Source organism: Malurus melanocephalus, unplaced genomic scaffold (genome assembly GCF_030028575.1).
Source record: "Malurus melanocephalus ecotype Western Australia unplaced genomic scaffold, MMel_1.1 scaffold_443, whole genome shotgun sequence".
NCBI classification, from domain to species: Eukaryota; Metazoa; Chordata; class Aves; order Passeriformes; family Maluridae; genus Malurus; species Malurus melanocephalus.
Genome location: NW_026623675.1, coordinates 200,472 through 222,630, shown reverse-complemented (window position 1 = coordinate 222,630; position 22,159 = coordinate 200,472). Strand labels below are relative to the sequence as shown.

The 22,159-nt window shown below is 43.4% G+C and overlaps 1 protein-coding gene across 3 annotated transcripts in view; it reads left to right on the top strand.

Moving 5' to 3' along the window:
* The first annotated feature begins 6,445 nt into the window (after positions 1-6,445).
* TRIM55 (tripartite motif containing 55) overlaps positions 6,446-22,159 on the top strand; it is a 35,429-nt gene continuing 19,715 nt past the window's right edge. For 2 of the 3 annotated variants that reach the window (XM_057380305.1, XM_057380306.1), the window contains exons 1-5: positions 6,446-6,691; positions 7,088-7,260; positions 15,532-15,697; positions 17,389-17,484; positions 21,337-21,570. In XM_057380305.1, coding sequence (XP_057236288.1) covers positions 6,503-6,691; positions 7,088-7,260; positions 15,532-15,697; positions 17,389-17,484; positions 21,337-21,570 — 858 coding nt within the window. In that variant the 5' untranslated portion in view covers positions 6,446-6,502. The remainder of the gene's footprint in view (positions 6,692-7,087; positions 7,261-15,531; positions 15,698-17,388; positions 17,485-21,336; positions 21,571-22,159) is intronic. The other variant, XM_057380307.1, reaches the window with a different exon arrangement.

Sequence of the window (22,159 nt, the reverse complement as noted above, 5' to 3'; positions counted from 1 at the left end):
ACTCACTGTGTGAAAACCTTCCTGCCCCCACACATAGTACATTTGTTTAGCTGTAATATGGAAATATTTTACCCTTTATCATCAAGCATGAATCTTTATTCAGTCCTGAAGGAATGACCCTCAAGATAGGGGTGGATTAAAACATAGCTTAGACCATCATGGGGAGCTGGGATGGAGTCTCAGTGGGTCTCTGATGTGGCATAAATTTTGTGCTGGGTATAAACTTAAAGTCTCTCCTTTGAACTACGGACCTGAGCATTGTCCTGGAAAAAAAGAAAAATCCACAGTCCTCTACTCTGCCAGCTGAGCGATGGAGAGCATACTGAAATAGCATCAAGAGCGGCTTATGTCAAGCAGACCAAGGCTGGGGAGAAACCTGACACTGGGACAGAGCTGTATCCCTGTGAAGTGATGAGCTGATGCCAGCTGGGAAGCCTGAGCTGGATCTGTGCTGTGAAACACAAGTCCCTCTCTGCTGAACAATCTCTGTCCTTTTCTATTGACAGAGCTGGGGTTGCAGCAGCAGGGTTTGAAGTGGAGTACTATGGCCTGTTAAATCCAGAGCAGAAATCAAATCTGTCACCCCRTCAAAATTCCTGTTGTTAAATCTGAAATACCCTTTTCCTTAAATTCTGGCATGCTTAGGAGGCCTCCTAGCACTGCCCCTGTCACCTCTGTTCACCCCACTACAGCACCAACTCCTCTACTGCAGAGCCAAACATCCCATAACATTTTGTTATTCCACAAAATGCCAGCATCCACCATTCCTACCTTTCTTCTGGTAGGGGAGGCATCTAGCCACAATTTATAAAACAGGCTCTCATGGAATGCTGTGATAGCAAAGTAGAGGGGAAAGGGTCAGGGTTACATTTGAAAARCAGAGGATTATGTTAAAATAGTGAAGTACTTGGTACTCTCCCAAAGGAAGTGGGATTTTCCCCCTTTTCTGACTGGCATGCACTCCCCTTTTTCTAACTGCTTTTGTTTTACTTATAGCCTTTCTTCCTACACGTCTCATTTTCACCGCAGGGTATGTTTAGGGGTGTGGAAAAGCAAGCCTGTTCTTGTTATCTGTGAAACTTGTCCCTAGCCCTGGAATGGACCTATTTTTAGGTAGGCAGTAGTGCAGTGCTATTCCTTTCCCACATGCAATACTTCCTCCAGTCCTTTGGACATACTTTCATGCTTTGACTGTGAAATGTGGATCACTTTCTAGCAGGGAAGAGTGGAGGGGGATGATAGTTTGGGAATCTCTGGATTTGTGRATTTGCTTGTGTCTTGGGGAGATGCTGAACTGCTCATCTCATGTTTGTTATCCTACAGCCAGTCTTTCCAGCCTCACTGGTTTTGAGACTTAAGGCACAGATAATTGTAAGGAAGATGATAAGTGCCTCATGTGAATCACCTTGCAGGGTCACCCTGCCTGCCTGAAGGGTATAGCCTGACCACCATTTCTTACCTTGACCTTGAGGACTCTGAGAAAACCAGGACTTACTTTTGGGAGGGCATTGTTTCCCCGTGTCCCCTAAAGCTTGGTGAGAGGTTCATGCTGCCTTGCTGGCACTGCTGGAGGGCAGAAGGAAGTCAAAGGATCCTCCTTCACTTAGGCACACAGCTTGGGCAATGACCCCATGTCTCGGTGTCACGATGATGGCAGAACCAAAGCCTGCAGGAATGAGTCCTTGATCCAGTTTGTCCACAGACTCTCACTGTTGCAGGATCTTTTAATCCAAATCTCTAAGGTTTGTCTGTTATAATTTATGTTGGTTCCACTGATAAATTTGGAACAGAAGTTATTATCTAGTTCATATGCCCTTTTATCCCATATTTCTACAGGTTTGCTGCAAACTGTGAAAGGTCCTTGAGCACAGATAAGCCCAGAGAAGGCTGCTTTTGAGCACAGTTCAGCTCAGGGCAGTGTCCATCCTCTATTCAAAAGAAAAGGACAGACATCATCCCTCTGTCTGGTCTTTGTAGCTTGTCCCTGAAATCTCATGTCCTGTACATTTGATGTGCTCCCAGTGACTCACCCYTGGAAATGCTTTGAGCTTTCCTCTTCTGCTGTGATTTCATATGTGCAAAAGGAACTTTCTRGAGATGTCATTATCTCCTGTGCTGGTCTTTGTTTTCCTGGAGATCTGAAACCAACCCTCAGACTGTTTTTAGAAGGTCTCCAAATACTGACCGCATATGGCCTGTCATCACATATGAGGTACACAAATACATACATATATATATATGTGTGTTGAATGGAAAAAATGTCAGTCTCAAAAGGCAACTGTTTTTGAAAGCAGTTGTCTCTGTTGCAAAGGCTCTCTTCGTCTACATAAATTGAGTTCCACACAGGGGTAGTCTCAGTATTTATCACGGAGTGTATCTTGATCACAATAAAAGCATGAAATGCAAAATACCGTTTTCAGTTKGCACTTGTATAGGTAGGAGGGCTTCATCTTATAGCTGGCTTGTCGTCTCAGTAAGTTGTTGTCAATGTAAGTGAAATTTGAGTCTCTGCAACATGCTGGCTGTAGGTGGGAATGCCGGTGCTCGCCACCTGCTCCTGAGGGATTGTTCACGGCAGGGTAAATGGGCACAGACAAAAGGTGAGACCTGGAGAGCCTCCCCTAGTCTYCCCGAGGGATGCTTGGCTAAAAATGCAAATCTTTTCAGCCAGAACAACAAGCAGAGTTAGCAGTATGGGAAGAGGGGAAGGATGCATCATCACTTTACCATTAGTCTCACATTTTGGGTGAGCAGAATTGGAAACAGCAACCTCATTTTTGCTAGGATGTTGTGTTGCTCAGGTACCCACCAGCCCTGTCCTCTTCCAGCAGCTGGGCTGTTGTGGAAGGTCTTCAGGTGAGTCTCACCAGCCCCAGGAGTGTGTGAGCTGCTGGAGGCAGTGGGGTGGGGTTGATGTTGATCCCTGCCCAGGGAATGGTGGGCAGCGCCCGTCTGCTTTAGACAGCTGCCAGTGCAGAGCTCTGCCCACCCCTGGGCTGGGTGRTGAGGTGTTTGCTCATCTCCCAGGAGAGGCACAAGGTGGGGTGGCAGGAGGCCAAGGCACTGTCACCCCGTGGGCCAGAATGCTTCTCCCCACCCCCCGTGTCCAGGACAGGATGCCTGAACAAGGACCCTGCTCCTGGCGGAGTGGACTTCTCTCTGCAGGYTCATTGGGGAAGCAAGTCGAGTGGGAGCATATTTTGACAGCATCCTCTGGCCAAAATATGATTTTTCTCTTTGTTTTCCAGTCATGCAAGAGAGCCACAGGGCTGATTTTCTGAGTGACAGACAAGAGCTTCACAGCGCTGGTACAAGATAAGAGGTTGCAGAGGGGAATTCTGTGAATGCAAACCCCAGAGATGTCATTATGGTATTGAAACGTGAACCTGGACATCACTCAACCTCTCCTTCCTCCTCCAAATCCCTCTCCTAAACCCAGTGCTTTGCAGCCAGCTTTCCAGGTTCCAGGCTGCAAGCTGTTATTTGGCTGCAAAATAAAGGCGTTAGAATTAATGTCTTTACAAGTAAGCCTACCTTTAGGAATTAGWGTTCTACTTGTGACAACAAAGCCAGATAACACTCCCAGGCAAACAATACTGAAAAAAAATTTATTTCTTCTTGGTGATGGCTGRCAGACATTCAGAGTTTCTGTTCAGGAGGAGGGTCCCCTCTCTTGCCCTTTATATGTCCCTTGAGAGATGGCTTGACTTAGTGACTCTTCAGAGGTGGGCAGCTGTGTGTGTTGGTGCTCTTCCCTTGCAGAAGTGGAAGGGGAGGAAGAGGAGGGGGACAGGGTTGCCAGGCTCTTTCTCCGTATGAATTCTTTGAAGCTCATCCTAAGTAGACCCTTCTGCAGACCAGCTTCAGSATCTTCCTGTTTCTCCTCAGTGTCTTGGATGTCGCTCTTCTCTTCCTCCTTGTTACAGAGTGGTCACACAATGTGTGKCTTTCCTGGCACTTCTCATCCTGCCTTTGCAAGTGTGGTCAAGCCTCTGCATTTCTTTACTTATAATTTAYTGCTGTGGTTCATAATACCTTGTCAGAAAAACCTGTACTCATTTTTCACGTCTGGACTAAATACCTATTCCTGCCAGAAAAATATTTCAGCTCAGGCCTGGTTGCAAAAAGTGGATTTTACCTTTTTTTTGTTGACTCCTCTTTTTGGTTGTGCTGTTCACTACCTGTTCCATGTTAACATGCTTCAGCACACAGAAAGGTGAAAACCAGCAGCATGCTGTCCCTCACCTTGTTGCCACCCAATGTCCTCTGCAGATGAATCAGATGTCCCACTCAGCCTGTTTACTTCTGGGGGTTACCCCAGGTAGGTATAAATTCACCAGAATCACATCCCAGAGAGATGCCTCAGTTCATTCTCCAGAGGGGCAGCATAGCCTTTTTTTCATGCCATGAACACCCCATTCCCGTCATCAGCATCTGCAGATGTTTTTGTGTGCTGACATTTCTAACCTTCAGCTTTTCCCTCCAGAATTTGTGTTTCTGCCTGTGCAGAGAGGTGGAAGTTCCTGYCCTGCCAGGTGAGGACAGCGTTCCTCATTCAGAGCCCCGTATTGAAGCAGGTTTTGCTGTGCAAGGGGCAGCTGACTCAAAGTTAGGAGGGCAAGAATGAGACATTCAGATTCCTCCAGATGCAAAAGTCACCTCTGAACCAGCCATGGAGGGGAGGGAAAGAAGAGAAATATCTCCTCGCTGCTGCCAGGGCAGGCTCCCTGCCAGCCCTGCCAAAGTCCCAGCTGTCCGCAGCTCAGCTGCCAGAGCAGCTTCTCCCACTGGACTCCAGGCTCTTGTCCACACCAGGCAGTGAAGCAAAGGTGTGATTTCAAATGGGTTTAACTAAGCTATTGCTAATTTCCCATGAAYGCAAGACTTAGAAAAATCGATTTGTTTTTATGGGACTGCTGACAAATGTGTGTAAGTTTACCCAGGGGAATTTCCAGCTCGGTAGGCTGCAAATGAGTACAGGAGTTTACTCAAACACTTAAGCAGCCTGTGAGGCACTGAAAATAAAATACCCAATAACCACATTTAATTTAATGTTATTTATTACAACGGCATGCAGAGAACTATATTCATTTTCATGCAGAAATCAATGAAAACCTTCACTTTCATGTTTTTCTGAAGTGCACAGCTTCCAGACAGGTGTTGTGTGCAGACTGAGGGCCCTGCCTTAGCACTGGGGTCTACTCCTGGATGTGTAGGGCACTCACTCAGCTGCTCTACTGCATTCTTCAGATGCAAACTCTATACAGTCATTAGGCAGAATAAACATTAGAAGTTTCTACAAGACACTTAACAGAGAATATATTGTAGATATTGATTAAAAGAGAAGAACATATTCTGGTTACATGTACAGTATGGTGGCAAAGTGATTTTATACAGTAATGTGCAAGGACTTTGGCTTAAATTTGAGATATTTATTGCTTGTACAGTTGTGTGATAAATTATTGGCAAGTAGAAGCACAGATGGCTTTCCCTTAAGATCAGGCATCACATGTCACAAATTATCTGGGAAATTGTCATTTTAAAAATAACTCTGGAACAAGTGCCAAGCTGAAAGGGATATCAGTGTCTAATAAACAGATATAAACACAGCAGTGCCCAAAACGAAAATATATTTGAATTAAACTATCCAGAGAGAGAGCATACACAATTAGGACCTATTCTCTAGCAGCACAAATGAAAGCCTTTCACACTATATTTTTTCTGTTTCTTTCTCATCAGGAAATCCAGTATTTTTCATGCATATTTAACCTGCCCATAGAGTTAATGGCATGAATAGTCATGTTAGATTTTTATGTTACAGCTTTTAAGACCAAAATCTTACCAGCAGAAACTTAAGCACAGTTATAGGCAGGCAATTTTGTTTGTCTGGATTTTAAGGTGGTGAGATGTTTACATCCTGAAATATTCAAGCCCCACAGCAGCCGTCACTCMTATTGCCTTCTCCAGTAACCATGTGTACTTCACACCTTGGAAAGGTAGGATCCTGGAGCCTGCCAAAATTATTAACATAGGCAAAATTACATCCTGCCTCTCACGGCCACGGCTGCTGGCTCCCAACAGAGCATTCATTGGGCTGCATCATGTGGCTGCGCAGGCTGGGGCTGCCCTGCGCTCTCCATTGACCTGCAAAGATAAGGAAAGGGAGCGGATGGCCTTTGCTTATCACTCTCCCRACTTCTCAAGGGGTGAAGGCTGCCATGTGTGAGTGAGGAGAGCCAGGGCCTCTCTGGCCTCCCCCCCTCCCCCGGGAGCTGTCACCTGTCCCAGCCTGTCCTGCTCTCACGCGCATATATGGGCACGGCAGGACGGCAGCTCGTGACGCAGCACTGCTAAAAACAGCCCCGGCTCTGCTCGGCCCCTCGTTCAAACAATGTCCTCCAGCCTGAGCAACCCAGACAGCCTCTGACTACAGCACAGCCTCGGACTTATTTCAAGGGAAATTAACCCCAAAACCTCTCCACAAGGCCGTGGCCCTGAGCGTATGCCCCAGGAAAAGCTAGGGATGAGCACCTCCCTGAGCTACAAATCATTCTCCAAAGAGCAGCAAACCATGGATAACCTGGAGAAACAGCTCATCTGCCCCATCTGCCTGGAGATGTTCACCAAGCCGGTGGTCATCCTGCCCTGCCAGCACAACCTCTGTCGCAAGTGTGCCAGTGACATCTTCCAGGTAGGTTCCTTTTATCAGAGAGCTCTGCTTCCCAAGCAGCACTGGTTAGAATGAATGGGAAAGTAAGTTTTTTACATGTTTTGGTAGATTAATTTTAAGAGTTGGTGAGCCAGGGTGGGGCGATTGATTTAAGGCCAAAGTTGATGTATTGGGGGGCCAGGGCTGAGCTCACAACAGGTGAAAGTGCCACCTGTTGGCTGTGGTGACATGGCTGAGTGTGAGCTGAGGGACTGGCCCCTTGCCCAGCAGTCACCAGGTGCTTTCCCAGGGGTGGCATGTCAGAATTACCCTTTCATCGGGCAGAGTGACAAATGGTTTCCTACCATATGGTGCTTTTGGAAGAGGCTTTCRTGGTTCTTCATGGCTGTACCCCCCTGTGTTGCTTGGCAAGAACAGGCCTCCAACCCCTACCTGCCGACCCGGGGAGGTACAACTGTGGCGTCGGGAGGCCGCTTCCGCTGTCCCTCCTGCAGGCACGAGGTGGTCCTGGACCGACACGGTGTCTACGGGCTGCAGAGAAACCTGCTGGTGGAGAACATCATCGACATCTACAAGCAGGAGTCCACAAGGTAACAAATGTCCTTCRGAGGGTGTTTGCCAAAAAAGCAGACACAGCTTAGGAGACTAACCCTTTGGTCTTTCCACTTGGCGCACGTGAGGTTGTTTTAGTTGTTTTGTCTCTTGGAAAAGCAGGAAGGGATCRTGCTGCCATGCCTGACGGTCTGCTGCAGGGTGAAGTCAGCTCTCACTGAGCACAGAAAACTATTCAAAAAGATGCTGAGCTTCCCTGTTTCCACTTGCAGCAGAGGATTGGACCATGCTTATTTATATAAGCAACACCTGTGCAAGGAATGCCCTCGAGATCAGCACAGCTATTCACGTGAGGGAGTAAGGGAAATGTATCTTGGTTAACATCATTTATTGCAAAAACAGTTCAGACAATTCTTATTTGTCTTTAACTTATGCATTCTCATGCTAAACAAGGGAAAGCATTTCAAATCTTGTTAGAAGATCCTGAGGTACAGACAGTGCAAACAAGAAGAAAACTGAATTTTACACAWAAGGTACCCTGCATCATAATGTCAAATGAAAATTCCGTTAAAAATATCTCCATTGCTGTCAGCTTGGGAACTCATGAAATCAAGTCTTATTTAGGAGTCCGTAAAAGAGAAAGAATAGCAGAAACAGTRTGGATCAGAGCTGTGTGGCAGTGCACAATAATCAAATCTCAGGGCAGAGGAATGGGTTAATCTTAAAAAGTAAGATTACTCCTGAATGGTAATTTCTTGCATTTGATATGTAATGGATCCAGAAACAGAAAAATGTTTTCTCATCTTTATTTCCCTGGGATGGGTTGGATACATGGTACAACTGAGAGCTTAGAAAAGGGGAAGGTGAAGGTCTCTCTCTCATGAGATCCCACCTGGAGTGCTGCATTCAGCTCTGGGATCCTCAGCACAAGAAGGACATGGGCTTGCCACAGTGACTTCAGAGGAGGGACACAAAGATGTTCAGAGGTCTGGAACATCCCTCCTATGAAAGAATTGGGGTTGTTCAACCTGGAGAAGGGTCTGGGGAGATCTTAGTGCACCTTCCAGTGCCTAAAGGGGGCCTACAAGAGGACAGGAGAGGGGCTTTTGACAAGGGCGTGTGGTGATWGGACAAGGGGCAATGGCTTTAAACTGAAAGAGTGTAGGTTTAGTTTGGATATAGAAAGAAATTCTTCACTGTGWGGGTGGTGAGGGACTGGCACAGGTTTCCCAGAGAGGCTGTGGATGCTCCATCCCTGGCAGTGTTCAAGGCCAGGATGGATGKGGCTTCRCACAGCCTGGTCTGGTGGAAGATGTCCCTGCCCAAGGTAGGGGTGTTGGAACTAGATGATCTCTCAGGTCCTTTCCACCCCAAACCATTCTATAATTCTCTGATTCTATGATTAAGTTAACCTAGCCACAGGCAACCAAGCAAGGACCTCTGACCCAAGGAAGCTGGTTTTTGTCAGCAGCGTGGATCCTTAGGGTTGGTTTTGTATGGCAAGGTGTTTTGTTCACTTGAAAGGTATAATCCTGGCCATGACCCCTGACAGTCTTCTGATCCCACTGCAACAAGGAGCTGAGTTTCCCAGGCACAGTGAGATGGCATCACTGGCACAGGTGGACACAACCATCAGAACCCAGTTCCCAGGATGGCTGAGGAGACCTCTTACAGCAGAGGAGGACAGTCACAAGCAGAGAGAACGTTTTGGAGCCTGATAGTGGCTTTGGCTATTCTCAGCTGTTTCAATCTCTCTGAGGACTGTTGCAGCTGGGCATAGGCTGGAGCTCCAAAGCACTGGAGAGCACGAAGTTGGCTTAAAATTGTCCTTTCTGCTGCCCTTTGCGCTCAGTGCCAAGTAAAGGTCAGCTACCCCTGTGTGTGTCATTCATACTCAAATATTATTTTAGTCCAGAAAATCYCAGAGGAAATGAATCAACAAAGTGGACTTTGCTTTTGATCAAATAAGCTGGACATGTGTTGCCTCATGTCTTCCTTGGCTTTGCTTTTTTTCAGCTCACAGTTGTACATACCTCAGAAAAAAAAGGAAATGCAGCTCCTTTTCCCCATGTAGTTCATGGGCAATTGGAACCAAATACAGTTAAACAGAAATGTAAGAATAAATTTAATATGTTTTTTTTTTTAATACCACAGAAGTAAAACACATGATAAATAAAATGGGAGAATAGAAAAAAAAATATAAAATATGAACATATATTTGCTTATATACTTGGCAAAAAGATTTGTTAATTTAATCTGTTAAGGTGCTTATTTAACCTTCATGTTTGTCCTTAGAATGASAGCTATTGTCAGGGTTATGTAGTAGCAGCAATGCATAGCAGCATTATCTAAATTATTTGGCCCTTTGTGGGCCTCAGCTGCTTATCTCCCTCTGCCTAACATTCCTTGGGCTCCCCTGAGAATGTGAGCMGATCTTTCATGGCTTTTCCCGTGCTGCCCCACTGAAAGCAAAAAGTCAGGGGAAATCAAATCTTCCCCACTTGTTCTTTTTGTACYAGTGTCTTCTATACTGACAACTAGGGTCTGGCAGAGATATGTAGGAAGAAGGTTGGGATGTGATCTTCTCCTTGTTCTTCGCAAGAGAACCCTTCAAACTGGCAGCACCTGTGATCTCCAGACAGGAACCTCTTCCCCTTGAGTTCTCCTGTGGGGATAATTCACTRTAACTGCATGTGCCACAATGATGCCAGCTCCCATCTGTGTTTCACATGAACTGAACAGTAAAGGGAGCAAGCTTTGGCTCCTGCTTAGGAAAAAATAGCTTATTTCAAAAGGTTTGGGTTTTTTTTTTTTTGGATTGTAATTGAATTTCTATTTGAATTAAGGAATTGGGTTTTTTTAAATAAAAACTGGGGCAGGAGCTGGACTCTGAGGTTGGGAGAGTCCGCCTGARCCCTCATATGCAGCCCCTCCTATTACTAAGTATCACATCATATGGTCTTTTATCCCATTGCTCGTCAAATTCCAGCTGATGGCAGCATAGCCTGTTGCCCAATTTAGAAAGTGTTAGCAACACAAGGGAAGAATTCTTCAAGCAGGAGGTGGCTCACACAAAGCTTTAAAAGACAGCAAAGGAATGAAAACAGTGGAAATTGAGTTGGCTCAAAATTAAATCTATCTTTGAAATTCTGCAGGCCACTGATCACCTAAACTATCTGAGGAACATCAGGATGTCTGCTGTCACCAGGAAAGGATAGCAACAGGAGTCTGTGWTTTTTTGTAAGATCTGGCAGGTTCTAATGAGCTCAACTGGCTATTCCAGATGAAAARGTGCTTTGGGCTTTGTTACCAGCTGAATCCTGATCAGGGAGGGTCAAGCACTCTTTCTGCCTTGCACCCACCAGGAAGAGCCTGAGGAACAGACTGTCCCTGCAGCCCCAAGCACAGGTAGAGCAGAGTGTGCAGCAGGGACCAGGCTGTGCTGGGAGCAGCCTGCATGGGCTCTGGTGATGGTGCTGACATGCTGCAGGACCCCGTAGCCAGCACTGCCAGAAGCCTCTGTGCCTGACACCTCCAAGGTCTCAGGCAAGTTCCCTAGGCAGGACCTCTCTAGGCCAGGCTGCAGGGATGTCTGGGGATCTCAGATRGGATGGGCCTGGGAAATGTGCTCCCTGACCACAGTCACCAAGCGAGGAGGARCCCCACATGCCATGCAGTGAAAGAGATAAGGAGCCAGATCACCTGCACCTTCTCCAAATCCCCACAAGACAAAGCCCCAAGCTCACCAGCACCAATAGTTTTCTTGAGCTAGGCATTCATGATAGTTTTCAGGAATCCTTATGTCCATAAGAACTTCTATAGCCTTCTCATTTTTCAGGCAACATTTCTACCCCTGGGCATTGGTGGGCTTTTCACTGCTTTTCAGAGAGTCCATCATTGTGGCTGATTTTCAAGGACCACCTCCAAGGTCAAAAATGGTCTATCCCCATATACAGGAACTCAAACAATAGTGACAAAATACCTGTGTTGATTGAGAGATGATTCCTGGTAAAAATAAAACCTTTACAAAGAAGCAAAAAGAAGATGGACTGGTGACTCAGGAAGATTTTGAGAGACTCCAAGCACATCATGAAGTTAGAAAAGCCAAAGACCACCTGGAACTGAATCAGATTAGAGACATGAAGGTTAATAGGAGCTTCTACAGCCGCATCAGCAGCAGYAGGGAGATTAGGGAAAGTGTGAGTTCACTGCTAAACAGAGTAGGGCCCCATGTAGCACAGGACRTAGAAAAGGCCAATGTACTCAATGCCATCTTCACCTCAGACTTTACTAATATGTTCAGTTTTAAGGGACTGTAGTACCCTGACACCAGTGGCAAAGTCTAGAGCAAGGAAAACTCACCTTTGGTGGAGGGGGATCAGGTTAGAGAATATTAAAAAAAATTGGATCCTGATGGGAGGCATCCAAAAGTGGTGAGGGAGCTGACTGATATTACTGCAAGGTCACTCTCAATGATCTTTGAAAGGCTGTAGTAATTGAAACAGTTTCCTGTGGACTAACCTGGAAGAAAGCAAATGTTCCTCCAGTCTTCAAGGAATGTAAGGAAGAGAATCCAGGGAACTACAGGCGGGTCAGGCACACTGGTGCCTAGAAAGTATTTAATGCAAACCCTCCTGGAAACAATTTCTAAATATATAAATGACAAGAAGATTATTAGAAATAGTCAGCACAGGTTTATGAAGAGGAAATCAGCATGACCAACCTGATAGCCTTTCACAGTGAGATGACTAACTCACTGCATGAGAGGAGAGCAGTAGATACTGTTTATCTAGACTTTAGACATTGTCTCCTGTGGCATCTTTATTGATAACTGTTGAAATAAGGTCTAGAGTGGACAGTGGAAAATGAACAGGACCAAAAACTGGCTGTACTACCAGRCTCAAAGTGTCATGGTGAGCAGCATCAAGTCAAGTGGAGGCCAGTCATTAGCGCTGTATGCCCAAGATTGATACTGGGGCAAATGCAGTTTCTTCACTAACGACCTGACCTAGATATCTTCACTAACGACCTGACTGTGCCCCATAGTGATACAGATCCTCTCCATCCAGGTGCAGACACCAGGTGATGTGATGGCACAGGAATGGCTGCAGCTGTCTTAGAATCCTCAGTAAAAACACTATCAAAGTTGCATTCAGGATTTTAATTAGAGACCTTGCTGGATTTGAAAAAATCCTACAGAAAACATGCTTTCAAAAAGCAGTTTTCCTAAGGTTTTACTATGTTTTTAATGAAAGTATGCTTCTTTATGTACCCAGAAACTTTGCATTTCCTCACCAAATCATAGTCACAGAATGGCTGAGATAGGAAAGAATGTCTGGAGGTCATCTGGTCCAACAATCTGCTACTCAAGCAGGACCACCTGGAGCCAGTTGCCCAGGACCATGTCCAGATGGCTTTTGAGTATCTTCCAGGATGGAAATTCCACAACCATCCTGGCCAACCTGTGCCAGTGTCAGTCTCTCTCACAGTAAAAGAGCGTTCCCTGATGTTCAGAAGGTACCTCCCATGTTTCAGTTTGTGCCCACTGCCTCGGGTCCTGRCATTGAAAAGGGCCTGACTCCATCCTCATTTTACCCTCCATTCGGGTATTTGGATACCCGAAGGTATCGATAAGATCAAGGTCATTGTTAAGATTCMCCTTAACCATCTCTGATCCAGGTTGAAAGCTCAGGTTCTCTCAGTCTTTTCTCACAGAACAGCTGCTGTAGACCTTTAATCAGCCTCAGGGCCCATTGCTGGACTCTCTCCAGTTTACCAGTGTCTCTCACATACTGGGGAGTCCAGAACAGGACCCAGTCAGTATTTCAGATGTGGTCCAAACACAATTTCAGTGGGAAGGAATAARCCTCTAGCAGTAAAACACAGGCTTAGCATCTCAAAGAGAACAGTCYAAGAATGAGACCATGAAGTTATCARGACATTTCAGCAACCTGACCTTTCTCTAGTMAAAAGCACTGCTGTGGTGAAACTTTTCTGTTACTAAAGCCATGCAGTCATTTTCGTATCAGCTATTCTTTAATCTGTTTCAGRAGCAGTGTCCATTTTAAACTCAGAGGTTGTGTTTTGCCCTTTGAAACCCCAACACAGACCTAGRGAATCACTWCARAAGTCAGGGAATGGTGTGCTAAAASTCTCACCTTTTGCACAGCCTGGGCAGGAGACTGTAAATCTGTTTATTTCTAGTCTTCTGACACAGTCTTCAGGGCCCCACTAGTTCAGGGAGTTCTGCCAGGTTTCTTCCAGCTCTTTGCGGCACCTTTGAAGGTTGGCTGCTTCTGGCTGAACTTGCTTGACACCGTCACCTTTTTGCTCCRTGCAATGTGTCTTTCATGCACGTGGCACCATTCCAGCATCCAATAAAATTCTAGTAGTTTCTGGCTCTGGTCTTGTAAATATTTGCATGAAGGGSTGCTATCTCAGGCTTAGTTAATCACTTTGAAATTAATTGCATTGCCCTCACACACAGGCCCTCCTAACTGGTGCACTATAACGTGAATATATTAGGGGCTGTTTGCAGTAATCTGCAAACAATGTAAAGCATTTTTTATGGAGGAGACACACCTCTTTTGAGGTGTGAAACACCTCAAAGCATTGAAACAATGCTGGATTTGATGGAGTGCCCTATGTTAATGAATGCTGGAAATCTGACCCAAATAACACAGACATAACTTCTACAGAAGTGTTAGTCTTGTTTTTATTCTAATATATCATGTTATATGGCAGATTACAGATTCTCCTTATGAACCCTTTAAATCCCAGGGCACTCTTGAATTTTAAAAAAAAACAGACAAAAACATGAATGTGTGAGACATTTTATTTGTTGCTAGATTTTTTTTAAATGCATCTAACTGATCGTATTTTATTCCCTTCAAAAGAGAAAATCTGTATTTTGTCATTAAAAAATAAATGCTATATCCACTCTACCAAACTGTATGGAAAATCTCTACTTTGTAATATAATACAAAATAATTTTTTTCCATACATTTGAAGCTTTCATAGAATGACTGGTTGCCTCCTTGCTGCAGAGCTCCATAGAATGGCTTTTAAAAATGTTCCCATGTAACTCATTAAATCCCATAGTTTCTAATGATGAAAAAATATATTTATAGGATGCCATTTTTCCAGGTAAGTCAGCTCTCTTTCCAAACAGTAGCAGAAGGGGATAATGGTTTAAGCTGAAAATATTTAACATTTCCACAGTAGCAGTGGTGGCTTTTGAAGGCTTGAACCTCAGACACACTCTTTCCATCAGTCTGCTGGCCCCTGTCTTCTGTACCGCATCCTTACACACTTGTGTTAGCCACAGATGTGCTCAGGGTGTTAAGCCTGAAGTGTGGGCTCAGGAAAGCACCACCCCGCCCACACACACCAGACCAGAGCTGTCACTTGCACTGGGAATGTCAGTTAAGTGGCTCATTTGAAGGAAGCTACAACTAAATTAGTTCCTAAAATAGGAGGCTGTGTAGACTTGTGTGTATATAGCAAATCGTTTTGGTGAAGGGAAGAGCAGACGGAGCTATAATGTAGGGACAGTTCCAGGAGAGGAACATTTGTGTAGCCCATACCCTTTGTGCTGGGTACAGCTGAGTAAAGTACTGCTAAAAAGCTTGACACTGTAAAGTTGGACATGTGCCACCTGGCTGAAATTAATTTGCGTCGACACCTTGTTTTGGTTGCTGGCCTAATGTAAAGGCCATAATGACTCAGTGCTGTTTGATATTGAAAGTCCTGACAAGGACCTCACAAAGCTCATCAGCAGAGATTAAGAGTTAGAGGCCTAAAGGTTCATCAGTATCTACAACTCTTGCTTAAAATCAGTTCCCTCCGTGAGAGGTTTGCTGCATTAAGCCAAGTGCACAACAATTTGCATGAAGAACCAGAAAGAAATTGCATATGTATCATATTGCAGACAGATGTTAGATAACATGCTAATTAAAATACATGAGTAGTCTGAGTCCAGGCTTAGTAAGGTTATTTAAATTTTTTAATATGAGCAAGGGTTCTGTCACACTCCCAGTCACATTCCTCATTCACTTGGGAATCCCCATATGAAGTCATGTTGCTATATTGTCATCACATCATATTGTGTGATACATTAAGCTGTACCACTGTCTCTTTTGTCATCCCATGTGGCAGGTTTAAGTCTATGCTGTGTATTCAGTCAGCCTTGGAAGCTGCTATACAAATGTACCTTATTTCATGCTAATACCTAAGTGTTGTTATCAAAAACTCATTAGCGTGGTGTTTATTTTAAATTTTTATATATTTAAATTTGTTTTATTTTGCAGACCCGAAAGGAAGTGTGACCAGCCAATGTGTGAAGAGCATGAAGATGAGAGAATTAATATCTACTGTTTGAACTGTGAAATGCCCACCTGCTCCTTGTGCAAAATCTTTGGTGCCCACAAAGACTGTCAGGTTGCTCCTCTCACAAATGTTTATCAGCAACAGAAGGTAAATATCTTCTTGCTTCTTATAGTCCTCGAAGAAACGGATGGGACCATCAACAAGAAAGTATTCCCATGGGCTTCCTGCAAATTTCTAAAAGGGTCTGAGGGTGCCTTTGCCACTCCTGTGTGGGACTCAAAGGCTCTTATAAATCTGTAGGAACTGTTTAGAAATACAGGAAAATAAATTTAGGAGAGATCACACAGAAAAATATTAAAGTGTCCCAATTTTGATGTGGAGTCGAGGATCTCTCTTATGAGTTCCCAATCCCTTTTTTTCAGTCCTTTTAAATCAGACAAACAAGTGAGATTTCCAACACCAGGACCTGGAAAGAGAATAGAYCCTTTCAAATCAAATAGTTATCCATCAGGCACTTTTACATTTAAGCATCCCATTTTTAAGAAAAGTTATGTGAAAAACCTCCTCCTGCAAGTGAACGAAGGAATATTCAATAGTTGGCAGCACAGGATGTACCTAACATCTTCTGCCCTTGCTGTCACCAGTAAAAGACTTGTTTATTTTTAATACAGTATTAATTTAAAACCTGACTCACTGGGTTATCCTCCTGAGATAAACAGCTCATTTTTCTGGAGGGCCCCAGTGGGGCAAGCAATCAGACAGGCCACGTTTGCAATCCCAGCCTCCAACTTTGTCACACAAATGCTTGTGTGTGTAAACTACAAATGAGGAGTTGCTGTAGGAAAGTAGTTACAAACATCCTTTTCAATCAAAAAAAGGTGGGAGAAGGAGAAGAAGTTTCTTGGACTGAATCCATGCCCCCAGTCACTCAGCACAGAGATTTGCAAGCTGTTTTCCTTCCCAGAGTGCCCATGGAAAGGGGCTGTCATGCCCAAGACAGGAGGTGTAACCTGGAGACTGCAGGATGCATGCTTCATAGGATCCCTTAGAGAGCTGTGAATGCCTCAAAGGATCCCRCACAGAGCTGTGGAGGCCATGAACACATCTGTCTCTGTTACTCCARCAGTGTGCCAAGGGCCCCTTGCACTCCCCAGCACCCTCCCCAAGTTCCCTAGGACTGGCTCCTTTGTCTSTCTCAGGGATACCTCACAATCATCTCCATCCCCACCTCAGGTTATTTTCCCCCTCCACTCATTTCCCTCATGCCAGTGGCTCAGCCTCCACCTTCTCTTTTCCTCCTGTCCCCTGTCACCACAACTCCAACCCCTCTACCTGCATGCCAGGGACTCTGTAGCACCTCAGTCCCTCCAGGTTGGTGGGCCACCTCTTCTCCGTTCCAAGGCCAAGAGCCCTCAGGAAAATACCACAGTGCTATGGCTAGACACAGACACTGAAAAARCAATCACTCAAGAGACAAAGTCTTTTCTCTCAGCAAACCCAAAGGAAGTATTTTGAACCTGTTGAAAGAGCACTTCAAACAAAAGCAAGTAGAAGAATCTCCTAGAGCAAAGTGCTTCATTTTTTCCAAACCACAATTTCTTTTCCATTAAAAGTTCCAACATATCAATGTTTTCATAGTGTGTTGTGAGAGAAAACAAATGTCAAAGTACAAGCATCTTATGGGCACATAAAGCTCCAATTTTTCCTCAGTTCTGGTGGAAAGACAAAATAATATCCTGGATATGGCTTATTAGTCTCCTGCTCCCCACTGTTAGATGTGTCACCCTGAAATGTGACAGCACCTAACACTCTTGTGCTTGCTCTCCCTTACTGCCTAGTCTGAGCTGAGTGATGGCATTGCAGTCCTGGTGGGGAGCAATGACAGGATGCAAGGGATTGTCACGCAGCTGGAGGAGACCTGCAAGACGGTTGAGGTAGGTATCACCTCTTTAAATGCAGTTATTTCAGTGTGACATCACATCTTTTAAATTTCTGGTAATGGTCATTCTTTAACAGACCTCACTTTACTCAAATGTCTTCCCACATCATTTCCCTAAACCATTTTCTTCATGGCTTTGTACATTATCAAGATGTACTGCCTCAACCAAAGGATACAATCTCAGCTCAGCACCTCTGACAYATGCTATCCTCTGGTGGAGGATAAAGAGTAAGGATAATCCATATCAGTAAGTCTTCCTCAATATTCTTAGTGGAATAGGACCTCACTGAAGCTAAAAGCAGATCCACCAAAATGCCATCAACTCCCAGCTCATTTAATATCTAAGATCRGATTCTAAAGCTGTAGAAGACTAATGTTAGTCTAAAGTCTGACAGGGCTGGTGAACAGAGCCCTAGTCTCAGCCACAGGGTAGGCACAGTATGATTCACAGRTATGTCAGTATTTTCTCTGCATTTGAATGCTTTGCCCTCTGCACACTAATGTTTTAATATACTTGTGTCGTCCTTTAAGGAGCCTTTTTTCGTTGCTCATGGGAGGGAAGAGTTTGGGTTTTCACTCAACTTCCTGGTAATGGCCACACTCTGAAAGAGTTGGAATTAGTTTTGTGTTATTCAATAGCAGAAGTGGCTTTCATTTCCTCTGAGAGCTTTGCATCAGCAACGCAAATATAAACATCAACTTTGACCAGTCTGAGCATCACAGAGCAATAGACTGAAAGGAGCTCGTATSAATTGATTTTGTGGTCAGAGGTTGATGAAGCACCTAGTGAAGGAGTTGCATCCCTCTCAGCYCAATTAGAATTATATTGACCCTTCAGAGCTGGAGCAGAAAAGAGAAATGATAGGGGAAAAGAAGTTAATCCAAGATGTATAGATTCTAATTAGTAAGAAAAAACAACTACACAATCTATGTACACAAATCCAAGCAAGAATGGGCAGAAAATGTCTGTGTTTGTTTCAAAGAACACAAAACCATTGGCCCAAGTAAATGAGAGATACTTTAATGGCAGTCAGAACTTGGTAATCRGGAAGCCTTCACACTGCAAGGATGAAATTGGCTGCTATCAGGACTTTGCAGACAGAAACAAGCCTTTCAAGTAGCTTAACTGCAGAAATTTGAATTAYACAAAAGCAAAAGCTTACACTTGTTTACATTGAACTAGCTGAACCAGACACAAATTTTCAAACACCTAGTCTGAAGTAAGGAAAAAACACTGTGTTAAAAATACCTTAAAAAATACAACAGTTTCTGAAACTAGCTTCCTCAGAGTCATCCACTCAGTTAAAAATTTAACCTTTAAAGTCAAAGCCCAAAAAAGTGCAGCCATTTTACCTTCAGATGTTTTATCAGGCTTTTCACCTTTAAAGTCAAAGATTGCAGAAAATAGATCTTAAAGTTTACCTTGGCACTTCCATGTTATATTTCAAGCAAATCACATTTCCTTCTACGAAAGAGCTTTGTCTGAATYAAACATCAGTTTGTCCTACAAGATGAGAAGCTACAGCTGGAATTCAGAATTATTCGTACATGCAAATAACATTTACAATCCAGGATTGTCTCTTCTTTCTGTTTAACACTTTGCAGAGAGCAATAAATATCTGCTTTAGCAGAAATACTGGATAATTCTGCTTTTAGCTGTAATAAGAGATAGCCTGCAGTTCTACATGTAGCTACTGCTCCTCTCCAACCCTAAAAACCAGAAAAGCAAAAAATAAAAAAAAAATCAATACTTGTATAGCTTTTAACTGATTGAAAGGTAGACCTAATTCACATATGATACTGAAAATTGACAAAGGAATATAAAATGCTAAATACTGGAAAACTGTAATATATAATTAAGTTCTATTTAGCTCTGTAAATAAATCTAATAACAAAGGAAAAACTACAGTGTTTCTTTCAAATGCAAATAACATAGGCCAGTCCTTTGAAACCAGCAGTGAGACTCATGACTCCCTTCTTTTTGATGTAGCCGTGCTTTAAAAAACAAAAAGGCTGAGAACTTTTTAGAATGGAAAGTCATGTATTTGTTAACCTTTTTCATTACACAGAATCTGATTAGGGTAATTCCATCAGGCAGAGACTTCATATGGGAACATTTTATGCAGAAAGAGACTATTTCAGAAATATTTCAGCATTTGCAGTTTAGAAACCTGTTTTGCACTCTCACTCTTGAGATTCACAACTCTGCAATAGCTGCTGGCAGGAAATATTATATATTGGTGCTTAAAGATAGGGAAGGATCTCTCAGGGCACACTGCTATCACTTGCTTGCTCTTCTTCCCCTAACATTTGTCCTGTGTCAAATGACAAAGATAGCACACACCTGTTTTGAAATTAAGGGTGTTTTACAAGTGATCTGAATGACATTTCATAGGGAGAAAGTTAGCAGAGGAGTGGAATAAGAGAAGATTGAGGTCTGAGCATAGAAGGACACCCAGAAACTGTGACTCACTTGATCTGAAAACTCCCTTAACCCCACCCTGTAATTGCACTAATAGGAATTTCTGGGAAGTGGCAAGGACTCCTAGAAAGGCAGGACAAGCCTGCACCCCCTGCAAGGAGATTTAAATTAGGAATGCCAGTTTAGCCTAGCCTTCCTCATTGGGAAACAGAGGTGGATACTTGGGTCAATGCATCAAGATGTGCATTCAATCCCTTCTCCAAGACAGTGATTTTTAGCCAAATGTACGTCTTTGAAAGGCTTTCCCCTTTGAATGATACAGAGCAGACTATTACCACTCACAGGAATGAGCTCGGGCTGAAAGTCAAGAAAAAAAGTGGGATTCTCTCTGGCCAAGTGCTGTGAATAATCAGTCTTATCCTTTCCAAAAGTACTGTGGGACTGTTAATAATCTTGTGCCGCCAGGATCTCAGCATTATGCCTCAAGGGACAAAGATGAAAAATCGATTCCGCCGCAGTTCCTAGGAAAGAGATTTAAATAATCACCACCATCCACAACCAGGTCTAACCACAATAAGGTTATGCCCTGGGGCACACAGATGACTCAAGTACTTCTATTTGGTAGACCTCAGACATTATATATAATCTGTCTCCCATTTCCTCCCCATAAATCCTCCTTTACAAGTGCAGTTTGTTCCTTTTAGAGAGCGCTCAATGCAGCAGTTATCAAACCTATGYTCCGTACTCAGGGAAAGATGCTGTTGTCTGGTTGGAAGGACAATAGAAGTGTCTCAAAAAAATGATGTGAAAATCAGTGCCTGAACATACGGCTGRAATCTGATTCCTCCTTCTTATCTTTGTTCTTCTGTCACACATCATTTTCCCTGCAGAACCTCTACCTCATTCAGTGCACAGTAAATGGAACATAATGGACACCTCTTGTCCAAATACAGTCTAAGAGGGCATATGTGAAAATCAAGCCCAGCCAGGATTGTTCCAGGTACTCAGGTAGAAAAAGAAAATTCTCCAGAGCTGTTTGAGAYGCTCACTCCTTTTAAAACCATTCTGTTCACGCAAATGAACCCAGCTGCTAATACGGTGGGGGCTTTCACTTTTTCTGCAGRCTTTGATGTATCACTACAGACATCATAAATACCTTTTTACTTTTTTTAGCAGACTCACAAGTTATACAATAACCTGTTTGGGGGCTTTCAGTGGCTTGAAACTCAGAGTTTAAGAAGAGTTTTTAAACTTTTGTTCCAACAGCTTGGACTTTGAAAATTATAAAAGTCTCTGGGGTCATTCAGAATCCTTTGCACTGTTCAGAAAGAGGAATTTCTTTGATGAAAACGCTTCCAAGTAACTGTAAAAATAGAAACCCTTTTAAGAACATAACATGTTTAACATAAACCAAATGATTCACAGGAATGCTGCAGACGACAGAAAGAACAGTTGTGTGAAAAATTTGATTATCTCTATTCTGTACTGGAAGAAAGAAAAAATGAGATGACACAAATAATCACTAGAACCCAAGAGGAGAAACTGGAACACGTCCGCTCCCTGATGAAGAAATATGCGGATCACTTGGAAGCTGTGTCAAAACTGGTTGAATCAGGAATCCAGTTCATGGAAGAACCAGAAATGGCTGTGTTTTTGCAGGTATAAAGTCTATAAATAGAGATAGAAAAAGAATGATGGGTTTATTGATATATTATGTAAGATTTCTCAAGTGCAAGCCCATTCAGAGTTTGSTTATATWCAAGTGAACATTTATTCAAACTCATTTTTTAAACACTTGAATCAGCTCAGACAAATAACTACTCTTCTTSTGAGTAGTATCCAAATCAAGAACATGAGTACTTGCTATTTGCACCAAAATATACTACCTGAGTATGAACTTCTGGTCCCCACAGAAGAAACAGGAATTTAAATATTTTCCAGATAATTTTTATTTTCCCACCAATGTCATGGTGGGGCAATATGTTAATGTGTACATGAACTTCGAGAATTACAGCTTTCACTTGCATATTGACACAATGATTATTAGCTTTTCAATAATTTATGTGCTAAGTTACACTTTTATGCCTTTACTTATTTTTTTCCTTTTGTTTTTTTACTATAAACTTAAGAGAAATGAGTAGAGAACCATTAGTAGCTTGTCCAGTTAATTCATTGGTGCAGCATTTCTGTCTTGCAAGTTGAGAAATCCTCTATATTAAAGGCTGGAAGGGCATTTTCTACCCAAACA